At 42.2% G+C, this 25,483-nt stretch overlaps 1 protein-coding gene across 1 annotated transcript in view; it reads right to left on the bottom strand.

Annotated features, from left to right (window-relative positions):
* The window catches only part of Chsy1 (chondroitin sulfate synthase 1), a 60,385-nt gene extending 34,902 nt beyond the window's left edge, over positions 1 to 25,483 (bottom strand). Inside the window, exons 1-2 of the mRNA XM_051206468.1 lie at positions 25,151 to 25,483; positions 11,709 to 12,204 (exon numbers count right to left, since the gene is read on the bottom strand). Coding sequence (XP_051062425.1) covers positions 11,709 to 12,204; positions 25,151 to 25,467 — 813 coding nt within the window. The 5' untranslated portion in view covers positions 25,468 to 25,483. The remainder of the gene's footprint in view (positions 1 to 11,708; positions 12,205 to 25,150) is intronic.

Genomic DNA, 25,483 nt, shown 5'->3' with positions numbered 1-25,483 from the left:
GGCTCAGTAGGTTAAGGCAGTTGTCATGCAGTCTGATGGCCTGAGCTCAGTATCTGGGACACACATGGTAAAGGGGGAGATCTCTAACTGCATGGGTTATCCTCTGACCTCTACATATATACTGTGGCTGACACACATTTTCTCTCTCTCTCTCTCATATGTAACAAAAGTGCAGTGAAACCATTTCCAATTTCAGGGTTGTAAACAGAGAGATGCACCTGTCACCCTGTTTCACATCCTTCTACCTACAACAAACACATCAAAATGAGGAAATTAATATTCATATACCACTCGTCACTAAGCTGTAGACTCTGTTCACAATCCACCAGCTTTCCCTTCCATGCCCCTTTCTCTTCCACCCCAGAGTCCCACAAAGAACAGAGTCTTCCAGTCTCCTATAGTCTCCACTCTATTTATCTACCTTTCTTTGCTTTTTACGACCCTGACACTGGAAGAAACACTGATCAGGTGTCTTGGAGGAAGTTCTATACTTTGAGTTTCTACTTTAGTGTTGATTTAACATTAGGGAAGTGAGCTGTCCTCACATTCCATCACATTGGAGAGTCTAACATGGACATACCATCCCACTATGACTCTCTGTTGGTGGATGCTGAACTCACAGTAAGTCACACTTTGTAACTACTTAAACATGTAACTAGAATCATAAATAAACTTTAAGTTACTTAAAAGCTAATCTAAAAAGCTGAGTTTTCAGAGTGATTGACAACTATACCATGTAAATAACTATTTAGTTTTAACTTTGTAGTGGTACATGCCTGTAATACCAGCCCTCAGAAGGTAGAGGCAGGAGAACTGGGAATTTAAGGCCAACCTAGGCTACATGATGAGAACAAGTATCAACAAAGAAAAATCTTGCCAAAACTCTGTATTTGTCATCTCCTGTGACCGATGTCTTCCCCTGCTGTCACTCAGGGATTACTAATGTTCTTCATTCTCACTCATTTTTTATTTGGTCACACAATGGTCTGTAACGAGTACGTTTTTTTCACCCGCCGCCGCTGGTCTTGTCCTGCCGCTGCGCCAGCCCCAAATAACATACTGAGACTCTGTATTAGATATAATTCTGTTGGCCCGGTTACTTGTTTCTTATCGGCTAGCTCTGCCTTAATTATTAACCCATTTCTGCTGATCTATATATTTCTCTTACCAGGGAGCCAGCCTGCATACTGCTTTCTCCCGACTCTCCATCTTGTCTCCTCCTTACTACTTCCTATTTCCTCCTTGTCTCCTAGTCCCTCCTATCTTCCTTTCCTATTGACCAACAGTGCTTTATTCATTAATCAGTATGAGAAACATATACAGAATAACATCTCCCATCAATGGTCATCATGGCTTAGAGAAGGAACATAAATAGTGCTGACCTTATAAAGCACAGCCCAAGGGGGGAACATCTGGTGACCCATCTGGCTTCCCCCAACCCAATTATAGGCAACACTTCCTGAAAAGCTGGAGTCAAACTCTTTCTGCTACAAAGGACAAGGAATGACAATGAAATACTAAATTCTACACAGTTCCAAAACACCATTAACTCCTAAAAAAAAAAGTCCTGTGAGTGAGTATAAATGAATTGATGACTCCTGCATGTCTAGTGGCTATAAGAATCATCACAGAAGTACTACAGTAGACAGGGAAATTCCACCCATCAAGATGCCAGGTCTAGGTTTGGAAGTGGAGACATTTCCTCCCAAGTGACTGAAGTGAATCTACCTAAAGTCTACCTTCGATAAACTCCAACCTGGTGTAAGATCTACAGACAATCCCAGTACTCGAAATATACACATACATACAACATTCCTCATTAAACAAAGTCCCTCTGTTGCACAAGATTGTAACACATCAATTTACAACACTCTTCTAAACCTTAAGCAATTTTACCCAGTTCTCCTAATCCAGGCAACACTGCCTTTACCACCAATACTGCACTGTTAAATTCATTCTCACCTTTGTCCCCTCACATCCTATGTTAAATACACCAGATTAATTTACCAAACGGGATGATCAACTATCAGAACTAGAAACTTAAACTCGCTGCTGCCATTTGGCCTCTTAAAAAGTGGGAAGGTATCATAGTTACTCTTTGAAGCAATCTATAAGATGTACTTGCTTTATCAATACATATACTAAAACTGAACATTCCAGGTGTCCAATCATCTTCAGAGAAAGAGTCCCAGCCTGCCAAAGCCCTTTACGGTGCACTCCTAATCCACAGTGCTCCTCTCTCCACTGCTGCACAGCTCTGCTTGCTCTCCTGTGTAGACTGCAGTGTTCTGACCAGTTCACTGCCCATTTGTCAAGTAGACACGGAAGTACTTATACTTTCATGTTGATAAGAAATTCTTGGAATCTCAAAAAAGACTTTGAATACGTATACATTAAAAGGCAGGCATGCTATACATTCTGCTGGAGGAATGAGAGGAATAACACCTGTGATCTCAACTTTTCAACTATGCAGGAAGTGCCATTGGGCTATATTTTAAGGTTAAAAAAAAAAAGAATGTCCCTATCCTACCTCCTGTTAATGCGCTAAAGAGCTTTCTTGTCAACTGCACAAAAAAATTTAATAGGCAAAATGATACCTTCCAATAATAAAAGTGATTAAGAAACAAAGCCTAGAATACCTTTAACCCATGTCCACCAGACTCAAGAATTATGAAGACATGTGCTAGCCTGCCTTTCTCTCAAGCATAATCAATCCACCTATACACCATTTCAGAGATGCTATTGAAGATTTAACAGTTCCAAGTCTAAATGCAAGAAGAGGAATTCCAATTCAATGCTCTTTACAAACCAGTCAAAACCCTGTCTATACATGTCAAAATCTGCACAGATGGAATGAGTTCTGAATGACTGTTTTCCAATACCCAAGGTATCAGGACCAGCCCTCTCAATTCACAGAACTAACTCTTATCCTGCTCCAGTTATGATAACACGCATCATCATCACGATCCTTGACCACTCTCCTTCTGGGGCAATTTCTACCCTGTGCCATTCTGAAGGAAATTCAGGTTTGGGGAAGATAGGTAACTTGTTTCACAAGACCACATAGGTAAATGAGAAGCACCGTGATTCAAATCCAGGGATATTTGTGACCAATGTTCTCCCCTGCCCTCGCCATGTCTCAATTGCTGTGCTACTCTGGCCTCTCCATCCATTACTTCTCATGCTAGTCATTTTGCTGTCTTAAAACCATACACACTCTGTTTCTTCGTGCTCTAGTCCATTCCTTCTAGAGTATAAGAGTATAGGGTTTTCTTTGTTACTTTTGCATTGCTGTGATAAAACACCACGGCCAAGGCAACTTCTTAAAAAAGCATCTCATATGGGGCTATGGTTTCAGAGGGTTAGGGTCCATGCAAAGGCATGGCAGTAGAACAGCAGGATACTTACAGCTTGATCCTCAAGCTGGAGGAGAGAGAATGGCAAGAAAGTCCTTTAAAATCTCAAAGCCCTTCCCAGGTGACACACCTCCTCCAATATAGCTACATTTCCCAATCCTTTCCAAACAGTTCCACCAACTGGGGACAGTATTCAAATGTATGAAGCTGTGGAGGCCTTTCTCATTCAAATCACTACAAGGATCTATGATTTGTGCACCAGTGTCCCCAGAACAGAAGTGGTCCTAATTTTATTTTTTAAATGAACATGTTGTAACTCACTGCTCAGAAATCTTCCAAATTTTTAGGGCACAACTGTTTGACTTCTTAAAGTTATAAAGAGATACTAAGAATAATGTATCTAGGCCAGGCAGTGGTGGCACACTCCTTTAATCCCAGCACTTAGGAGATAAAGGCAGGTGGATCTCTGTTGAATTTGAGGCCATCCTGGCCTACTGAGCAAGTTCCAGAACAGGCTCCAAAGCTATACTAAGAAATAGGGTTTCAAAAAACCAAAAAAGAATAATGTGTCTATGTGAAAAGACACTTTAAGCATCCAATAAAAGTATATGAAAAGAGAAGAGTAAACGATTAAAAACTTCTGTCCTCTGTAAAAGTATACAGAGCACTTGTGAGAATACCCAGAAGTAGCCTTTTTTAGAGCTCTGAATTCTACCTGGGTAATCCAGGGAACATTTACACAAGAGAAGCAGCAAACCTGTGCAAACAGTTAGCTCTGTGGCCTTAGAACTTACTCTGAATCTAACTCACTTTCTAGATCTACACTATGACCACAGTGAAAATGAGCAGCCTGGGGGGAGGGGAGGGGGAGTGTGTCATGGATTTCCTTCAAAACTCCAGAACTAGAAAGCCGTCTCAGTGGTTAAGAGCATCTGTTGCTCTTATAGAGGACCCCACTTCAGTTCCTTGTACCCACACTGGGTGGCTCACAATTGCCTATAACCTCTGCTCTTGGGGTATCTAATACCCTCTCTGCTGGCTTTCATGGGCACTTGCATGCACATACCCACATACAGACACACATGCATACACATAATTAAAAACACAATTTCCAAAGAGCTGTAATATTTGTCTGGTAGGTTTCCTGAAAGACCCCACTTTACAAAGCTGTTTTTATTTAACTAGACCATGAGCTTTCTGATTGCAAATAGCATCTTTGGCTTAAGATAAGGGTAAAGGGATAGTATCTGCTCCAGATGACTGACTACTACACTGCTCACAGGATAGTTAATAGTCAAAGCAACAGACAAATGAGAAAACTTTTATAAAATGGGGGCAGTTGGTGGGCATGGCAGCATATGCCTTTAATGCCAACACTTGCGAAGCAGAGGCAAGCAGATCTCTGAATTCAAGGCCAGCCTGATCTATAGAGCAAGTTGCTGAACAGTTAGGACTACACAGGGAAACCCTGTCCAGAAAAACAAAAAACAATAACAACAAAAAGGAAGAGAAGGAGGGAGAGAGGAAGAGTGGGTAGTCAAGGGACTGGAAAGATGGGTTAGCAATTAAGAGTGCTTGTTGCTCAATCATAAGGACCTAAGCTCAGATCTCAGAACTCATGCAATAACATTCACACACATAAATAAAATAACCTAAAAAAAAAAAAAAAACAAGCAAACAAAAAATGAGGCAAGGTAGCTTTTTAATCACAGCACTCAGGAAACAGGTTACAGGAGTTTGAGCACAGCCTAGCAAAGTGATTTCCAGGACAGACAGAGCTACATAATAAGAGAGACCTTGATTCAAAAAAGAAAAGAGGGAGCATGCAGAATGGCTCAGTGGGTAATTATGCTTAGTGCCTGACAATGCAAGCCTGACAGTGTGAGATGGATCCCCATACCCACATAAAGATGGGTCCATAAAATCATCCTGTGGCCTTCACTCACATGCATTGGTGTGTGCCCTTTAATAATAATAAAGAGTTCCAAAAGAGACTCTGAAAAGTTCCTATGAATATACTGGAAGAATATACTAGAAGACCATAACCATGCAGGGGTTGTGCATGTTCTCAGGTTAGTTCTCAATTCTGACTGGCCGTAAGGTTCTGTCTGCAGTTTTCAGCTAACAGGTTTGAAGAAAGCATGGACTCATGTCTATGTGTGCAATATCCTCAGCAGGGTACAAGACTTATTGGATCTAGGCATCCAACTGAGGACTGAACAGACCAGGTGGTGGTGGCTTATCAAATACAGCAGCTGTTACAGGACTATCTCTGAAAAGTCACCAAACAGCACTGGCATTCCGAGTGAGGGACAGTCACTGATTTCCACAACTACCACACTTAAGAGTGTGAGAAGATGCCATTAGAGATAAGAAACTACTGCTTTTTTATTAAAGAGCCAAACAAATTCTGGAGTTGAAAAGTACAATACCTGAAATGAAAAATAACAGATCTGAACAGGCAGAAGAGACATCAGTGAACCTGAAGACATGTCAGATTATCCTGTGTGAGGAAAGGAAAACAGAATGAACAAGAATGAACACAGCCTAAGTACATGCACATGGGAGTCACAGATGGAAAAGATGCAGAAGGGAGCTGGGTGACAGAAGGAACAATCAGAAAAACATGGCTGAGAAATTCCCAACACTGAGGAAAAGCAGACCACTCAAACAAGAATCTCAACAAACTCAAGGATGAACACAGACACCACACACTGGAAAGCCAGAAATTCTCAAAAGAGCAGCATGGTAAAGAGACACATCACACACAAGGGATGCTCAGGAAGGAGGACAGAGAAGGGCAAAAACTGTAACACAGACAAAGATGGCACTTTACCACAGTAAAAGCATCAATCTGCCAGGAAAATAATAATAAAAATATGCATCTAAAATGCACTCCAAAATAAAGAAAACACTGACAAGGAATGAAAGAAACAACTAATTCAGCAATAGTAGACTTCAATGTTCTACATTCATAATGGATAGAATACTATATTCATAATGGATAGAATACTAGACCAAGAAAAAAAATCAATCAAAACCCAGAAAATCTGGTCAAATTTTGTGTATGTATGTGTTTCATTTTCAATAATGAATAGGATTATATAGCAACAAAGATGATTCAGTCAACACTTCTTGTGTGTGCTCATGTGTATATAGCATGTTGGGCATAGGTGCACTTGTGGAGGTCTATATTTGGTGTCTTCTTTAGCTGCTCTCCACCTATACTTTGGCAGCTCGTTTTTGTTTTTGTTTTGGTTTTTTTTTTGTTTGTTTTTTTTGTTTTTGTTTTTGGAGTCAGGGTTTCTCTGTAGCCTTGGCTGTCTTGGAACTCACTCTGTAGACCAGGCTGGCCCCAAACTCAAAAGAGAGCCACCTGACTCTGCCTCCTGAGTGCTGGGATTAAAGGCATGCACTGACCAGCTAGTATGTCTTTCATTTCATGCTGAGGATCTGTACTCAGGTTCTTATGCTTGCACAGATAGCTGTTTACACACTGAATCATTTCTCCAGCCCCTGTGAACATTTAAATTAAACCTAACAGATCCATAGAAACATAATTCACCAACAGCAAAAGACATAACTCAAGTACATATGGAACATTCTCTAACAGAGACTGACCATTTGTTGAGTCATAAAGTCTCAATACATTTAAAATACTAAACCTACACAAATGCATTCATTCTTTAACCACAGTGGAATGGAATTAAGAGTCCATAGAGCAATGGCTGGTCTTCCTTTCTCCAATTTTCCTCTTTCTCTTATGCTATTCCTACTCAGTGCTGATGTGGTTTTCTTACAGTAGCCTCTGTGGATGCGTGTGCATACATATCTGTGTTTTGAGACAGGGTCTTTCACAGAACCTGGCTGATCCAACTAGATTAGTTGGCCAGGAACTCTCCTGTCTGTCACTCCAGCTCTGGAATTAGGAAAGTATTGGGTACTAAGGATCCAAACTCAGCCCTTCATGCTTGCATGACAATGTCCTCAGCCCCTAAAATTTGCTATTCGAATCCATCAAAGGCTAAAAAACTGAGCCAACAAATTTACAGAACAACAACAAAAGTTTCTTCTTGTTTCCTCTTTTAAAACAGTAACATAGTAATAGTCTATACTTATGCCTAAATAAAACAAATCACTTTCCCAACTCTTCAACATTGCACCTCAGAAATTTGAGATAACAGTAACTTGAGGTAACAGTATCCACCCTATGTGAAGGGTACCAGACTTAACCAGCCTTTAAGCTTCTAGACCCAGTTCTTACTTTTCTTTAACTTCTCTGCGAAACTCAAAAACTAAAAATCAAGTGCTTAAAAGGCAGTTAATAAATACCAGCAATAATGAAAAAAAAAAGCTTAGAAATAAATCTGAGTTTTGGCTTTGACAACTGTTTCTAGTGAGTCATTTTAATTACACAGCTATTACTGGAGGAATTATTTCTACATCAAGGCAATTAAAAAAATTATTCCTTTGGCTAGGCTTACAATTGTGAAAAATAAGTACTTTCCAAGACTCAAAGCTTAATGTAATTCTCTTACAGGAAGTTTAAGGAAGGATTAATCTCGCCTGAATAATGAACATGGAACGATTGAATAGTAAATGTTCCAGATAATGTATTTCTTAAAATGAGAATGAAGAACTATATCTAAAGGGTAAAATTTTAAACACAGAAAAACACAGGATAAAATCTGTGTGACTCAAAGGAGGAACAATTTCTTAAAATACTAAAAAGATGGGCTGGAGAGATGGCTTAATGATTAAGAACATTGGTTGCTTGCTCTTCCAGAGGACCCAGGTTCAGCTGCCAGCAACACGTGTCAGCTCCAGAGTGGGGGATCCAACCCTCTCTTCTGGCCTCTGAGCAATGCACATGTATAGTTAGTTCACAGACACACATGAAGGCAAACACCCACACATATCACTTTAAAAAAATTAAAAAGCACAAGCCATCTAAGAAAGGTTATATTGAATTAGATTCAGATTCACCAACTAGCCAATTTTTAAAATTCTACAATTCAGTGAAAGCAAAAAGACAAAGCACATAGTCTAGAAGATACTGTATTGAGAACAAAGCACTTGAACAAAATCCTAAAACAGGCAGCATTCCATGTGAAACATGGGCCAAAACTGTGAGCAAGCAACTCATAGAAAACAGAACTCTCAGCACAGCTGAAGGGAGGAGCCTTTGGCACAAGCCCAGGGAAGAGCCAATATAATCTAGGAACATCAATGTCATCATAATGCATTTAAAGAACTGCAAAGCATCAGGGACATTCCTTCCAGCCTACCTGCTGCGTGCCTGCCCACATTCCTGGGGAGAGTCCCCATGGCTGCTGTTACTGAGGCAGCTGCCCTCTAGACCAAGAGAGGTAGGGGCTTTCCTATCAGATCCTCTGAGCCAGTAAGGCTATTTACAAGGTGCAAAGTCCCAGTGTCTGTGATATCGTGATATTGATGTCACAGATATTCCTTACCATGCTGTTTGCAGCTTTCATGTCACATTATCTCAGAATGAATGGGAACCCACCCCTCAGCCTTTTAAGTCCTGGAGTTCTAGGACCCCAACAATTTGGCACTGGTGTTAAATCAAAGTTCTTGCTCTAATTCAAGATAATGACTTTATCTAATAGTATCTATAAGTTATTAATGACTATATCAAGACACAATTATTTTCTAATCTCAAAAAAGGCCTGGGCTGTGTGGGAGTGGTAGTCAAAACCTGAAATCATTGAGTACCAGGCCAGGCTGCACTCCAGAGTGAGACCCTGTCCTCTACCCACACACACGATACCTGTAATCCCTGAACTGTGTGGGCAGAAGGCAGGAGTTCAAGGAGTTTTAGCTACAGAGCAGGCTCACCATCAATCAACCTGAGCTACCAAAGAGATCTCAAAACAACAAAAAGCAAGCTTGCCCTCTATATATATGTCAACAAGACAAAGCATTCCAAAATATACAAAGCATCATATATTTTAGCCATAAAGTATGTTATGGTGTAACTAATTAAGGATGGATAATATGCAGAAACACTGTCAGATGTAATCTACTCAACACAGCATGAAATACTTACATGGCTTTTGTAATAGTTTAAATGAGAATGGCCCTCATAAGCTCCTATGTTTGAATGCTTAGTTGTCAGTTAGCGGAACTATCTGGGAAGGATTAGGAAGTATAGCCTTGTTTGGGAGGAGCTATGACATTGGGGACCAGCAATGAGGTTTCAAAAGCCCACAACAGGTCCAGTTTTACTCTCCATCTGCCTGCTGCCTGTGGATCAGGAAGTAAAAAAAAGCTCTCAGCTACTGCTCCAGAGCCATGGTTGCCTGTTCCACCATCTTGCTCACCCCCTCTGAAACTGTAAGCAAGCCCCAGTTAAATGCTTTCTGTTATATGCTGCCTTGGGTCATGGTATCACTTCACAGAAACAGAACAATAGACAGCTTTCCTCACTGCAAACGTTCATGACAAAAGAGTTCTCCCAGGTTTGGTATGCAACCACCAGGCAATGGAGGCTAGCAGAGGAGATGGTAAGGCACATAAGAGATTAAAGGGCTTCCTCAGATCATATTTAGTATTTAAAATACCCCCTTGTTAATGTATAATTAAAAATTATACAAAGACCATTCCTGTACATTTAAAAATGTCTTGCTCCCTAAAAATTAGGTAAAAGTAACAAAATAATTGGAGAACATTTAATAGCAAGTTGGGGAGTGTGGAAGGCACACACAGGCAAAAGCAAGTCCCTTCCCTCAAATGCTTCGGAAAAAGCTGAGAGCTCACATAGGCGGGCACATTCTTGCTTTGGGCAAAGGCCTAGCAGTTCCTTCTGCTCTCCACAATCACCAACTAAACACAACAAATTCATTTCACGCTGCTTATCTTAGTTAGGGATTCTATCGCTGTGAAGAGATACCATGCCAGTAACTCTTATAAAGGAAATTAATTGTGGTAGCTTGCTTATAGTTCAGAGGTTTAGTCTGTTATTGTCATGGTGGGAAGGAAAGCAGCATGCAGGCAGACATGGTGCTAGAGAAGAAGCTCAGAGTTCTTACATCTTGACTCACAGGCAACAGGAAATGGTCTGAGACACTGGGCATGGCTTGAGCATCCACAAAGCCAGCATCCACAGTGACACACTTCCTCCAACAAGGCCATCTGTTGTGGGTGGTTTTCTTGTCATGCCAGGTCCCACGGCCCTTCTCAGCCCCAAATAAGCACACTGAGATACTATATTAATTATTGACTGTTGGCCAATGGCTAGGGCTTCTTATTGGCTAGCTCTCTCAATTATTGACCCATAACTACTAATCTATATAGTTCTACATGGTCTTGGCTGACCAGAGAATGCCCGAACCTGTTAACTCTTTGTGGTCTACATGGCAACTGTCCTGGTGGGCTCCCTCTGCCTACCTTTCCCAGTAGTCTCCTCATCTCCTAGTCCTGCCTACCTTCCCGCCTCATTGGCCAAGCAGTGTTTTATTCATCAACCAATAAGAGAAACATATATATAGAAGGACATTCCCCATCAGCCATACCTATTCTAACAAAGCCGCACCTCTCAATAGTACCATTCCCTATGAGCTTATGGGGACCAATTACATTCAAGCTATTACACTGCAGTTATTAGGTCTTGAAACTACAGGCAAAAGGCACACATGTACAATAAAATAGAAAAGCCCAAAATTAACTCATGTCCCCTTATTAAAGAGAAAATACTTTCAAGCAGACTCCCATAAAGGTTTCCTATGTTAAACTAACTCAGAACTGCCTGCTACCTAATGTGAAAGGAATGACTGCATCATAAGCTTACAGACAAAAGGTCAAGGTGTGTAAAGGTCATTTATTTCTTTTTGGTATTGGCAATGCCCTCAGGGATGCTAAGCACATGCCAGATCACTGTGCCACAACCCTAGCTCTCAAATGCAAAGCCAAAAGCTCCTGACTATTTCTTATCACTAACCATTTTATAAGTTGAAAACATGTAAGTTTCTGATCTGTGTAGGTCATCTTGACCATATGAAAGTACAAACTTTTGGGAAACGAGAAACAAAGAAGTATGCTATGCTCTTACAGAAATCATATGTTCTGCATGTCATGGAGAAATGTCACTAGCACTATCAGTAAACCCTAGGTCTTTTTTTTTCAAACTACGAGTACCTTTACTTTAAAAAGACATTAGGAAGTACAAGAAGTATGCTCTATCTAAAGGCCAGGGGAAACCACGGTAATAAGAACTTAAAAACTTTATACCAGCTTTAACCCTAAAGAGGGTAGTATTGCTAGCTTCCTGACTGATTCAGAACTCACATGGCAAAACTGATGGTTTTCCCATGTAAAGATTTCTGCTCTTACCTCATATGACCAGACACACTGCACACCTGCAAACCTCCGGACACATCTTCCCACCTCGACATCTTCATGGGTGGTGTACATTTCCCGGAGACACTTGCCAATATGTGGTGCCATTCTCCGAAGCACCTCCCGGCTCAGAATCACACCAGGCCCTCCCATGCAGAAGTTCTCTCCAGGCTCAAGAGCCAGTTTCCCCATTTCTTCTGTGGTGCCCAGTCCAGTCTGCCCGAGAAAGAGGGGCTCGCTGCTATTCAAACTCCTCAGAAAACTCTCCAAACGATCTCCTTTGATGTAAACATCATCATCTGCTCTCATAAACCATTCATATTTGTCCAAGTAGTGGTCATGCATGTACTTGAGCATCATGAAAGACTTCTTCTGGGGTGGATAGGAGTCATCTACACCCCGCAGTGGCACTATCGGAATGGGTATAGATGTATCGGAACCTTCACTAGAGAAGAACTCAACTTTCCCAGGAATTGTCTTGGACCATGTTCTGGAAATAAAATAAGCAGTGATTAGAGGACAGTCATTTTCAGAAATGAATTTATCTGCTCATTTCAATCACTATGTGTGGTCTATCTGCTTCTATCTAATGGAAACCCCCATTGAGTAATACAAAATCCAGATTCATTTTCAGGACTTTCAGGAAGGGTGAGATCTTAAAGGATCATTAAGTTCTAGTTATAGCTAAAAATCAAATTATCACAGCAAGATCTAGGTTGTCAGGTCAACTTTTGGATTTCATCAACTTCTGCTGACAAACTCCTCAGCTCGGTAAGGATGGCTAAGCCATAAAAGCTCAAGCTGCCAAGTCTCACCACCAACCTCAGTTTGGAAAGAGAGAACCAATTCCTACAAGTTGTCCTTTGACATGTGGCATGCACAGGCCCACATACTCCCACAAAGTAAACAAAATGTAAAAAATAAATGACAACAAAATCAAATTTTCTAGTCAACAAATTTTGCTACAAAGCTCAAGTGCCTATCAAGACAGATGCAATGGTGAACTAAAGCACAGTGGAGTCACGGAGCAGTCACCAAGACAGACAGTTTAGATGGTCACAAGGAAAGCCAGAACAGAGAATGCTTCCCTGAGGCAGGGAAATGCCGGAATGCTAAGGCTGACTCAGGGTGCAGAGCACAGCAGTCTGCTATGTGGGAAGATGGAGGAAAACTCAACAGAACTAGAGGTGGGGTCTACCTGGAAGTGGTCCTCTATGGTACAAAAGCCCTGGAAGGCACCAAAGGGAACACTGCAGGAGAAAAGCAAGGTACACTCTGAAATCCCCAGGTGGGTTTGAACGGAAAGAAGCTAGAGGTGTTTAAAAGGAGCTGCTTCAAGTCAGACAGAGAAAGGATCAGTAATCAATGAAGTGGAAACAATGTGCCGTTAGGAAGAACTAATTTAAGGTCATCATAATGTCCTTCCTCTTGCTTCAGGCTACTGCTAAAAACTTAAAGATTTAGCTGTAATCATTCATTTATAAAAACTACTTCCAAGAAAAACATGATAGGAAACAAATAAAATACAGGCTGAATATCCTTTATCTGGAATTTTTTCCCATTGTAAAATATGTATATATATTTCACCAGTAACATATCCCCTAACCCAAATAGCCAAGTGCCCTGAAACCTTGAATACTGCTAGTGTAGAGAATTTTGAATTTCCACATCAGAGATGTTCAATTTGTTGTAAATTTAATATTAAGAAAATCAAGCCCACACACTTTTAATCTCAGCACTCACACAGGGTAGCTGACAACTGTTTATAACTCCAGCTCCAAGGAATCCTCTTCTAGCCTCCAAGAGCACCAGCACACATGACACAAATATGTACAAGTATATGTGTAGAGACTCAAATATACAAATAAAAACAAAGTAAATCTTTAAAAATACATAGTTATTCATGGTAGCACATGGCTAATCCCTACTCAGGAGTCAGGGGTAGGACAGGACCACTTCAGATAATGAGTTTGAGATCAATCAGTCTGTACAACATGGCGAGATTCTATTTAAAAAAGCAAATTAAGCAAGGGGGAAAGAAAGGTAACAATACAGGATAGATGAACATAAAGGGACAAGTTCTTTGGCACATGCCTACAACATACAAAATATATGACAATCTACAGGTACTCTTGTGATGTGTTCCTCTCAGCCCTCCTCTAACCATAGGAAGCCAGTGTACCAGGTCCTTTTAAGCCAAGGAGCCCTGATTCTGCTCTCCTTACACACTGTTTGGCCTTCCTTGTTTTCTTTTGGTCACAATATCCTTTGAAAGTGTAAATAACCCAAATGCTTGGCATGTAACAAGAGATCAGTGAACACGTGGAATGAAAACTGCCCCCTCCTATACAGCAAGTGGCTTACAAATGCTGTGTGTTGTGTTTGCCAGAGGACAGATGAACTTCATAACTGTCCAGCAGCCCAGCCATAACCATTCTTACAATTCGTACATGAAGAAAATCAATTTACTCAAAGTACAAACAAGTAAACAATTATTCAAAGGGAAAAGTCACAGGCTCCATGTGTTGAAACACACTACAGCTGTGGTATCTATGAAATGTAACTCAAAACTAAATAATGTGCATCATCTTATGCCAGAATGAAAGGGACAATGAACGAAAGTACCTTAACTTCTGCCTATCAGTGTGAGTATGCCATGTGCTTCTATACTAAAATGTGGTCACTGAAACAGACTGAGTGCAAAGTAATACTGTAGCAACCAACCCCAGGAGCCATGAATATGGGAGCAAGAGGGTATTAACTGGGGAGAAGCAGCAGCTAAGGTGATCCCTGTCTTCAAAGCTGCAGCCTATTAAAGAAACTGGCACTCTACAGTGCTTGGCTTCAATGCACTGCTGGGATGGGTCCTGACTCCATTTCTAGCACTGCCTCAGTGTGACTTATTAGAGAAGGCAGAAGCTTGCAAATAAAATAAGGTAAGGAAAGAAGTAAGAGAGACAGGGCAATGTGGGCTAAACATGGAGTAGTCAGATTTAAGATTGCACTGTAGTGATGGCAGTATAGAAAGTGCATCTGGCTAAAACCGTAAACCCTCAAGCCATGTTCTAGATGAGAATTGTGTTTAACTCTAAATTTCAGACATTGTTTTAGGGTAGAATTCTAATAAGAATGTAAATATTATGTGTTTTTACTTAAAACACTAGGTTCTTTCATATTAGACTAAAGGTCAAACTTCATTTCTGCCTGGCACTATTTCCCAGTGCTCCAGGCAGAATGCATGCAGAACATACTGGTAATACAGCCGTCACGGATGCAATTAATGTCCCAACTGTGACTTGGAATGGTGTAATTTGTCCAAGAAGAGAAAGCAATTAATTTTAAAAACAGACAATCCAACCTCAAACCCTCCTTAAAATCTCCTCTGTAGCCCCACCCAATTATTATCCAGTCCTTTTTAGGTAACCTAGGGCAAGCCTCATGTTGTCTTTTCTATTCTAATTGAAGGGTGGTTTGAGGAAAATCTTCTCATGAATTCTTTTCAAACCCTCCAATCTTAAAAAAATTATGATCTTTTCAATTAGGGTCCCACAAAGTGAATGTATTTTGGAACATAACTCCATTCACTACACTGAGGGGGGAGGAAAACACACATTTACCATTTCAAATTGAAGGCCATACTGCTGAACAAGCAAGCCTGCCCTCCTGTGATCAAAGCAGGTCAAACTTCCGTGACTCTCATGAGCAAATGTCTACTTGGCCATCAACGCGTGTGCTGCCTGGAGCTCCTAATGGAAATGGCAGAACATTTGCAAAGGTCCTTGCCAGAAAGCTCAATTTTCAATGGACTGATACCCAACTCTTTCTACAGCCCAGATAAGACAGCTGAAATGTGAGAGTGCCAAGGAAACCTTCTATTTCCCCAAGTTTCTAAATGTTCTCCCCTGTACCAAATTAAGCCACAACTAAGAAGTACAGCTGGACAGATGGCAGCTTGGCCAAGGAATGCCTGTGTTGAGTTAGGGCTTTGTATCTGTTTCTACTTCTAGTCAATATCATTATAAGAAAAACTACATCTACATTATAGACATTGTCCTGGATAAGAATCCACAACATATGCCTCGGTTTACAAAGCAGGTCACAAGGGCTCAGAATGTAGCAAGTGATAGAGTGTATGACTACAAGTGCACAGGGAAGAGTATACGAATACATCCTTGCTTACTAAATACACAAAAGTAATGTACAACTTGACCCCAACATATTCACTGTGATTATTTCTAAATGGGGAATTAAAGATATTTAACTTAGGACTACAGAGATGACTCAGCAGCAAAGAACACCAGCCCCTCTTCTGGCTTCCTTGGCACTAGACATAAATTCAGGCAAAATACCCACACACATAAAATAAAATAAAGTCTCACCAACATGGCTGCCTAAACATGACATAAACAAGGACAACAACAATAGCCAGGCTAACATGGACTGGGGGGAGAGGGAAGGTGGCAGAGGGGCTGTTCAGTCCTACACAAAAGAACTACAGGCACTGAGGAACGTTGAGAGCAAGAGTAATTTTCTTCCCTAGGGCGAGCAAACCAAATGGTCAGCACTAAAAACATGTATATATACAAGTAACATTATGTGGACTGAGCAGGTTGTAGTTATATATTTAGGGGGATGGATACACATACACACACACGTTAATAATTTAAAGAAAAAACGAGACTACAAATTTTGAAAGAGAAATGGGTACATGAGAAGGTCTGGAGGGAAAAAGGGAAATGATACAGTTATAATTTCAAAAAAATATTTAAATTGATTTTAAAAAACTCTGAAAAGAAAACATTCCATTTTCTTTTTAGTTTCTACACCTTCTACAATAGATATATGTATATTTAGAACCAAGAAAAAATTCCCAAGGGACGCTTTGTGCTATCAAGAAAAAAAGAAAAACACAACAGTTTATTTTGTAATAACTTATCCAACAGGCAAATCAAAGAACAGTGGCATAAGACTGAGTTCCTCCTTTTATTTTCTAAAGTTTAATCGTTATGCTAATATTTATAGTTAAAAACAGGGGAGACTTTCTATTTCACAAAACCACTCTTTTACATGTTGCCTGGTGGTTACAGAATGCTGAGTTTGAAAGGCTAAAATCATCTCAGTTACTGCTTCTCAGTCTTGTTGCTGAGTCTAAGGAGGAAGACAAAATATCTTGTAAAGCTGAAGGACACTAAGAATAAATGTATCTAATCCTTTCTGCTTCAGAAAAGATTGACAGTTCAGTAACCAAAATGCATGCATGAGTAGAAAAATGAGCAAGAGAACATTAACAAGAGGAGGTAACCCAAAGCAAAGCAAGCAGGACAAATCTAGGTGAACAGGGGGCTCTGCCCTGTTCTGTAACAGGGCAAACTGGGACAGCAAGAACACTCCCAAGAGGTGCCCCTCAAACTGGAGCAAACTCCTGTGCTCAGCCCTGAGACCACAGCATCATCCATGTGTGCTAGCAGTGGCCCAGTTTCAGCTACAAGCTAAGGCAGAAAGGAAAAGTCACCAAACTGCCCTATTGCTCAGGGCTAAGTGTTAAACTATACCTGACACTAAGCGCTAAAAGAAAAGCCTCCTCCAGGCCCATCTCTGTGGGAAGCAGTCTGAGGGGCAACAGTCTAAGTAAGTCCTCTCAGAGAGTATACAGAAGGAAGATGCTGTCCACCACTGTCTGTCAGAGCAGCACCGGAACCTATGAAGACTCGGCTGCCTCCCAAGACAGAGGACACCCGATAACTGACGAGAGTTGCTTCTCCCCAGTACCAGGAACTCTACTTTTAATGTCCTCAGCATCTCTGTAAGTACATGGCTTCCGGGCATATGGTTTCCTCTTTTTAAGTCAACCGACTCACTGTCCTTAAGACATGAGTAAGCTCAAACATAACAGAGAATGGTGGGGAAATTATTTTTAAAGGCTAAATTATAGTCTTTCCTGCTGATCCTTAAACATAGACTTACTGAGAGAGCAAGTATAAAAGAGAGTTTTTTTGCTGGGCAAAGTGATGCATACCTTACAATCTAAGCACTTGCGAGGTTTGGCTGTATTATAAAACAATATCTTGTCCTAAAGGGGTGTGTGTGGAGGTTCTTCTCAGTTGAGTTGTTGCCAGGGTGGATCACAACTTCCTACCTCAACAATGGTCTGGATAGTAGTCCAGATGCATTTCCAACTATTAGGCACTAAGAGGAGCCAGCCCTGAGCCCAGGATCACAATCAACAATGAGGACACTCACCAAGACCACACACACCTTTTTTGAAACCTGTGAATTAAAATGCAGGTTATAAATGACAGAAGGTGCATTACAAGCCCCTGAAGGCTCCAGACGCATTTTCAAATCTTAGGGAAAAAATTCTGATCAGAGAAGTTATGCAAATAATAAAACCATCCTGGCCTTACTCTTGTAACTCAGTGCCCTGGTGCTACCTGGAATCAGCCTGTTTATCAACTACCACCAGCCAGAGATCCTGGACTCAACAATCAGACTACTTTATAGCCACTCACTCTTAGCAGGTGGAGGACTCTGAAGTATCATTATCCACAGGAAACTCAGGGCCGGTCAGCACAGAAAGCTAATGAGTATGTGCCAAGTGGAACAAACAGGTGGCACTCAGCAGCCTCTAAGGGGCAGCCTATCTCCTCACCACACCTGTTTCCTGGTTATGGCCAGTTCTTTCACAGTGGGGACAGGAGCACTGATAATACCAAGGAAACAGTCCTCTTAAATAAGGAGGGCAGCCTTGCACACACTTCTGCCACTTCCACCGGCCCTTTGTCTGCCTGGCTTGGCAACACAAAAACTCCTTCAGGTTGTGACTGGGTTTAACTGGAAGGCAAAAAGCTTGATTCAAACCCTCTTGTATGGACTTGTTTACTGTCCCAGATCCTGCACACTCACCTGTGGACATTACCATCAGAAACAAATTCAACAAAGCCTCCAAATGGCAAGACTATCATCTGAACTTGCAAACACAGATCCCATCAAGCTACTCTCATGCTGAAATACCACTTCTGGCTCTACACAACTCAAGTTCCCGAGTCTGGTAATAGGTCAGGTCCAGAAGACTGGACCAAACTCCAAAAGGCAGTCCAAATACTCAGAAATGGGCTGAGCCTGGACTAAAGGAAGATTTCTGGTGGCTAAAGGCCAGCTTTCCTCTGAAACTTGTGACACTGTTTCTCTCTACCAAAAGGAGTCACCTCCCTTAAGCTTGCCGAAGGGACCAATGGCTACCTGTGGTGAGTACCAGCACATCAAAGCTCATGCTGTCGTCCAGGCTCCTTCAGTGTCCCACGCAGTCCCTGTTACACATTTCAGAGTCCATGCTAGCACCCTAGCCCTTCTCACCTGCTCCCCTATCCTCAACTCGCTGCAGCGCATGGCTTCCCTGCCCAGCTGCTCAAGCTCCATATAACCCTGCTAGTTTCAGAGGCCATCCCCAGCTCCCTGCTACTGCCTCTCTCACCTCGTTTTCTCTATTCTTCGCCCCGCTATTCTCCCCTCTCTTGCAGATAACCCTGGGCCATGTCTTACTGGCTATGTTTGATCTACTTTCTTACTCTGGCTATACTCTTCCAGATGCCTCTGGATGTTCTTTCTCTCATATCTACAATAAAAGCCTTCCCCTTAACTATAGCATTATACAGCACACAGGTGACTTCTTTCAGCCTGGCCCTTGGTGTCCTTGTCATCGCTTTCCTGCCCAGAACTCACAGCTCAGCTCCAAGGAATTATCCTTTCTCATTACCTACCATTACCATTTCCTGCTGCTACACGACTTAGAAAACCTGCTACTGTCTCTGGCTCAGAAGAGAAGAAAGGGTTGCAGTATGGGTGAGAATGACCTTGACCCTTCAACACGAAGCATAAGTGAGTCCTTCTGCACATTTTCCTACAGGTACCTTGTGAGCCTTTGTCAATCAAAACTGTCTTCAGTTCTTCATCTAGACAAGGCTCTGAAGGGGTTGAAGCCCAGTATTACTAATCTTTCAATAACTAACAGCTTAATTATGGACAGCAAGAAATCAGACTGCCAGTGGAACAAGAACATATGTATCATTTTCTGCTGACAGCCACAGCAATCCTTAAAGAGTATTTTATTGACAACACAAAACCGTCAAACCACGATAGATAAAACTACACTCATTTCAGGACCACAACTTTCAGCGCTTTTTCTACAGGTAATTCATAATTTGAAGTTAGTTGTGCTGCAAAGTACACTTAAAAATTAATTATTTGGATTTACAGGTAAATACTTCCCATATTAATATTTGCCAAATTGAACTTCGTGGAAGAGAGCAACTGCACTGCTTCAAGGTAAACATAGTTTACTTAGCTCAAGAAATAAGGAAATTACTGAGATATATTAGGGAAAGCAGCTCATTAAGCTGGCAAGAGGAACAGTGTGCCTAGATTCAAAGCATTAGGAAGGGTCATTAACTGATAAAGTTGTCCTTAGTAAAAGTCCTTTATGTAAACTAGTGAGTCTTACCTCTTCTTCCCACACTTTGTCTGCATACAAAAGCTAATCACTCCTAGACAACCACTGCATCTTCAGAGGAAAGTAAAAAAGAAACCAAGAAAAACTGCTTCCCATCTTCAGGTCAGGGTCAGTAAGATCCAAACTCCTGTGAAAGGTTAAGCTCAGTGTTTTTTTGTTTTTGTTCTTTTTCCCATGGGGGGAGGGAAAAAGAGGGAGAGGGGGAGAGGGGTTATGTTGCTGGGAAACAGGCATTCATGGCCTGGAATTTAGCAGTCAGGCTAAGTTGGGGTCTAGTAGGCCCCAGAAATCCTATTCAGTCCTCTGTCCTGATCTTTTTGAACCTAGGTCCCAGGCTAGAACTCAGGTCCTCATACTTTCCAAGCACTCTATCGACCAGGCCATTTCCCACAGTAGAAGCTCACTGTTCTGAGCATTAAGAACGGATGGGATTAATCCCAGCACTTGAGAGGCAGAAGCAGATGGATCTCTGAGTTCCATGGCAGGCTCCAAAGCTACACAGAGAAACCCTATCTCGAAAAACTTAGGGCACTGGCCTGGTGACAAAGTTTGCAATCATAGCTAACTGAAAGCTAAGGCAAGCTCTAGGCCAGCCTGGACAAGGTGGTGAGGGCCTGTCTCATTTGAAAAATCAAAGGGACTGAAGGTAACTTTTTGAACTTAAGAAGGAAAATCTAAAATCAGGAGCAGGGAATAGTGACTTTTGCTTGCAATACCAGCACTCAGGAGATTGAAGGGCAGAAGGATCACTAACAATTCAAGGCCAGGCTGAACTACAAAGTGAGTCTCAAAAAAAAAAAACAAAAAAAAAAAACAAAAAAAAAAAACAAAATGGGGTTAGAGAGACAGCTCAGTGGGTAAGAGCACTGGCTGCTCTTCCAGAGGACCCAGGTTTGGTTCCCAGCACCCACATGGTAGCTCACAACCATCTGTAACTCCAGTCTCTGGGGATCTGAGGCTCTCTTCTGCCCCCCTTGGGAACAAGGCACATACACAGCATGCAGACATACATGCAGGCAAAACACCCATACACATTAAAAATAATAGACAATAAAGGAAGGCAGGTTGAATTATTTGACCCTTTAGCTTCTATATGTTAAAAAAGGAAAAAAATACAAAAATTGCAGATACCCAATCAACCTGTTGATAATTAGCACAACAAATTATTACATGTGAGTCATATTTCAAAGTAGAAACACCTAACATTAGACAAATAACTGCCAGTGAGTCTACATGAATTATTTTCTATATTTATTTGTAGAATCTCAGCTACCCATCTCCCTTTCTGCCCATAGCATCAAGTGGTTTTTCCATTCACTTGGAATACAATTCCATGAGTCTGAACAGTCAGACCCAGTTCCTTCTTTTATGGCCTTCTGGCTTCTGCCTCAGCATCTAGCTTTCCCTTTGCCAATGTGTTTATCAGCAATAGTCACACAACCAGTCTTTCACTATCTAACCCAAGTGGTATAAATGTCCCTTTCTCTAAAGCCTTCAATGGCCACCTACTACAGACAGGACACCACTCTGCCCAGCCCTATTTTCTCATCACTAGCCCAAATCCTTTTTAGAGCCCTTTTAATAGGACTGGCAGAACAAAGATAGTTTTGCTGTGCCCTCAAGACTCAGGTTTTGAATACACAAGTACCACACAGGTTACCTACTTTACAAAGGGCTGAACTGTACCTGAGTAGTGAGTCAGGATCACTCCTGTGTAGCAGTTAGACAGCTACATGGGATCAACAAAAGTTGGCTCCAACTAGTTTCTATCTGCTACACTTTAGTTTCATTCTGCCTACTTTCAAAACTGTTTTGTGTCTGATATTAGTTTTCATTGCCCAGCTGTCTCTCAGTGGGAGCCAGCCTCATTCTAAGTGTACTTAGTAAGAGTATATACAAATGAGTCTGTTCTACCATCAAAGCATTACACTGAAGTAACTACAGCCCAGGCAAGCATATCTTCCTAGAGTTTTCAAGATCTTCTTAGCTCCCTCCTGGATCTCAGTCCTCAGAAGGAAAAACTTTCAAGTTACTAGTCCCAAAGCATAAATTCTGACATTTTTACCTTATATAACAATGCCATCTTACTCTAAAGTGTTAGCATCTCCTTCATGTATAAGCCAAACAAAAGTTTTTTTTTTTTAAATTGGAGGAGGGGAACGATGATGGCAACAATCTAAAGAAGCTTTTGTTTGGTTTTAAAAGACAGTCTAGTGTAGCCAGGCTGGCCTTAAACTTCTAACCTGCCTGCCTCCACATCTTCAATGATGGGAATTTTCATATGATGAAGAATAAGCCAGGTGTGGTGGCATATGCCCAAAATTCCCAGCACTTGGAGGCTAAGGATGGAAGGTTCAGTTTAAGCTAGTCTGGTCTACACACACACACACACACACACACACACACACACACACACACAAAGAAAACAAATGAAAATTTACTTTTTAGGAGAAACAACACTGAGCACACCCACTTCTAAACTCAGGTTTCACCTTGTGCTCTAAGATTCAAGAATCAAGCTATTTTCACACAGTACTGTACATGAATGTTCCAACTTAAGAGCTCAGTGTGGATTTCTGACCCAGGCTGCAAAGAACAGTAAAACTGTAGTAATAACTTACAACCCACTAATCTCCCTCCCAATTTAGGCCTTCCCTGAAAGTTCCCTAAGGCTGGCCAATCTAACTATGGGGCTGACAGGCAGAAACCCTGACCAGCAATCAAAGACTTTCCTGTGCTTTCTTCAGATCACAGAGCATAAGTCAGAATAGGGAAGAAATGACTGGTGCATGCAGTGTTTCCTGGAAAGGATTCCTTCTTTGTCAGAGGAAGAAACCAAACAGAAAGCATGTTCTACTTCCCCGCTGACTAAAAGAAACTAGACAACGACAAAGTCTTAACATTAAAGAGGCTAAAAGGACTGCACACACTGCACTTCGAGATGGGCTTTGGGCTGCCATGGTCAATCACAGGGCAGCAGAGCTGGTGCACACTACATCCTGCGTGCCACTGGCACAATGAGTACTGTCCATTTCTGTATACTGACTTCATAAACATGAAATTGTGGGCGAGGGGCTAAGAGTCATATAATCCATCTGAAGAGACTACTCTGCTGTCTCCAGAGTTTTGATTTCATGTGACCTGACACTAAACTACAGTTCCATGGATTTATTTTCAAAACCAGAAGTCAAACAATTTGGCGGGTTCGTCCTCACTTTAATTTTATTACTGAAAGGACATATGTTTAATATTGTGTGTATGCTGTGTGGGAGGGCAAACATACCTGATGGCACAGGTGTGTAAGTCAAGACAATTCTGGGGAGTCAGCTCTCTCCTCCTACCATGTGGGATCTTTCTGGGGACCAAACTCAGGTTGTGATGTTTAGCAACAATCACCTTTACCTACTGAGGAATGGAGTATTTGGGGTGAGGGAAAGGTTTCCTTTCCTTTTACTGCTTGATTTTTCATTTTTGAGTCAGGGTCTCACTGTTAAGTCACACCTGTCATGGCAATTTGAGTAGATCAAGCTGTCCCAAAACTCACAGAGATCCACCTGCTCTACCTCCCAAATATGAAATTAAAACCCTGTGTCACCACATCTGCCCTAAATTTCTGATAAAGACATTAAATCACAGAACATCTGGCAGGGAATTTTGACCTACTGGTTCTTAAACTATTCTGTTGGTGCACACACGAAGCCAGCCACCTGCACTCTAAGCATCCCTGGCCACTCAGAACTTTTCTTTGCAAAATGCAACCTCTTGGCTTGAGCAGCAGGAATGGTGCTCAAGCCATTGAAAGGCAGCCTCTGGTCACTCTCCAGGGCTTTTCACCTTTCCCCCCTCTTCCTCACTTGGCTTAAAGAAAGGAGAGATCCTGCTGTGCTTTTCCCCTTATATCTGCTGCTGCCTGAAAACTTAAGGCCAGAAACTCGACTTAACAGCTAAAGTTACAAAAGTACTGGTTATTTAAAACAAACAGCAACCAGTGCAGCCTTGCTCCAAATAATTCAGAGCCCCAGAACATCCGTGCTCTGAAACCACTCCTGTCACTGAATCTATGCCTGGAGGAACTCCAGACTTCACCCATACAGTAAAGGTTTCTGTACTACACACACACACACACACACACACACACACACACACACACACACACACACCAAATTCCTTCGCTTGAGTCTACACCCCTCTTCCATTTCAGATTCGCTGCAATGCAAATGCCTTTCTAACCATGCCCTCCACTCCCAAACCATCTCCTTTCTAAAGGCTACTTTGGCTAATCCCTTTGATAATCCTGAACATGATCATAGCCACTTCTATGACTCATTTAGCTTACTAGGGCCCAGTTCCTTCCGAACATGCATACACCTCTGTAACTGAGCCAGGAAACACCAGAATGTAGTCTTGCATTGACTGAATCTATCACATAAGCTGTTTTTTTCCCCCCTCAAGATTCTTTCTCTCTACTTAACAAGCCCGAGTGGGTACTCTCACTAAAAGGAGTGACTGAAAATCTTGTGTGGCATGGAAGAATTCCAGCCAGGTTAATTTAGGCGGGCTCTCCCTTCGCAAGGACAAAGTGCCTATTTTGGGGACTCAAATAATAACCTCCACCTCTACTATCGCAGGTACAACGCTCTAACCCTTATGGAGGGGAGGTGGAAGACTGTTCCTTTTAACAAAGACGTCCTGGACCTAGAAAGCTTATTAAGCATCTTGCAGGAGATCTGGGTGACAGGCACATCCTGAGAAGCCAGGCTACTTCACTTAATCCCAAAGCCTTGCCCTTGAGCGTTGCACTCCTAAAACCCCCTGCTGCCTATGCCGGGAGTCGCCTACAGTTTCCACGGAAGCCTCCGGAGAAACCTCAGGCCGCCCGCCCGCCAGGATGCTGGATGCGGGAGATGGTGTCCACGGAGAAGGGGCTCACCTGTACACGGCCACGGCGCGGGTCTGCAGGTACTTCTGAGCCGTCATGACTCCCACGAAGAGAAAGTTCCTGTCACGCGGGACGCCCTCCGCGGCCGAGCTGTGCGGCCAGAGCTGCGCCCCGCGCGCATCGCCTCGCGCACCGCCGGGCTGCAACGCCGACTGCCCTGGCCGGCATCCCTCGGGACTGGGGCGCCGCCGCGGGCCCACACGCTTCAGCTCCGAGGCGCGGGGCAGGACGAGCCGCGAGGCCAGCACGAAGCCCAGCACGAGCCCGAGCAGCATGCTGAGCCAGGCGCGCCGGCCGCGCGTGGCCATGCCCGCGCCCCTCCGC

Source organism: Phodopus roborovskii, unplaced genomic scaffold (assembly GCF_943737965.1).
Source record: "Phodopus roborovskii unplaced genomic scaffold, PHOROB, whole genome shotgun sequence".
NCBI classification, from domain to species: Eukaryota; Metazoa; Chordata; class Mammalia; order Rodentia; family Cricetidae; genus Phodopus; species Phodopus roborovskii.
The sequence above is the reverse complement of the archived record's forward strand: the minus strand, read 5'-3'. Positions and strand labels throughout refer to the sequence as shown.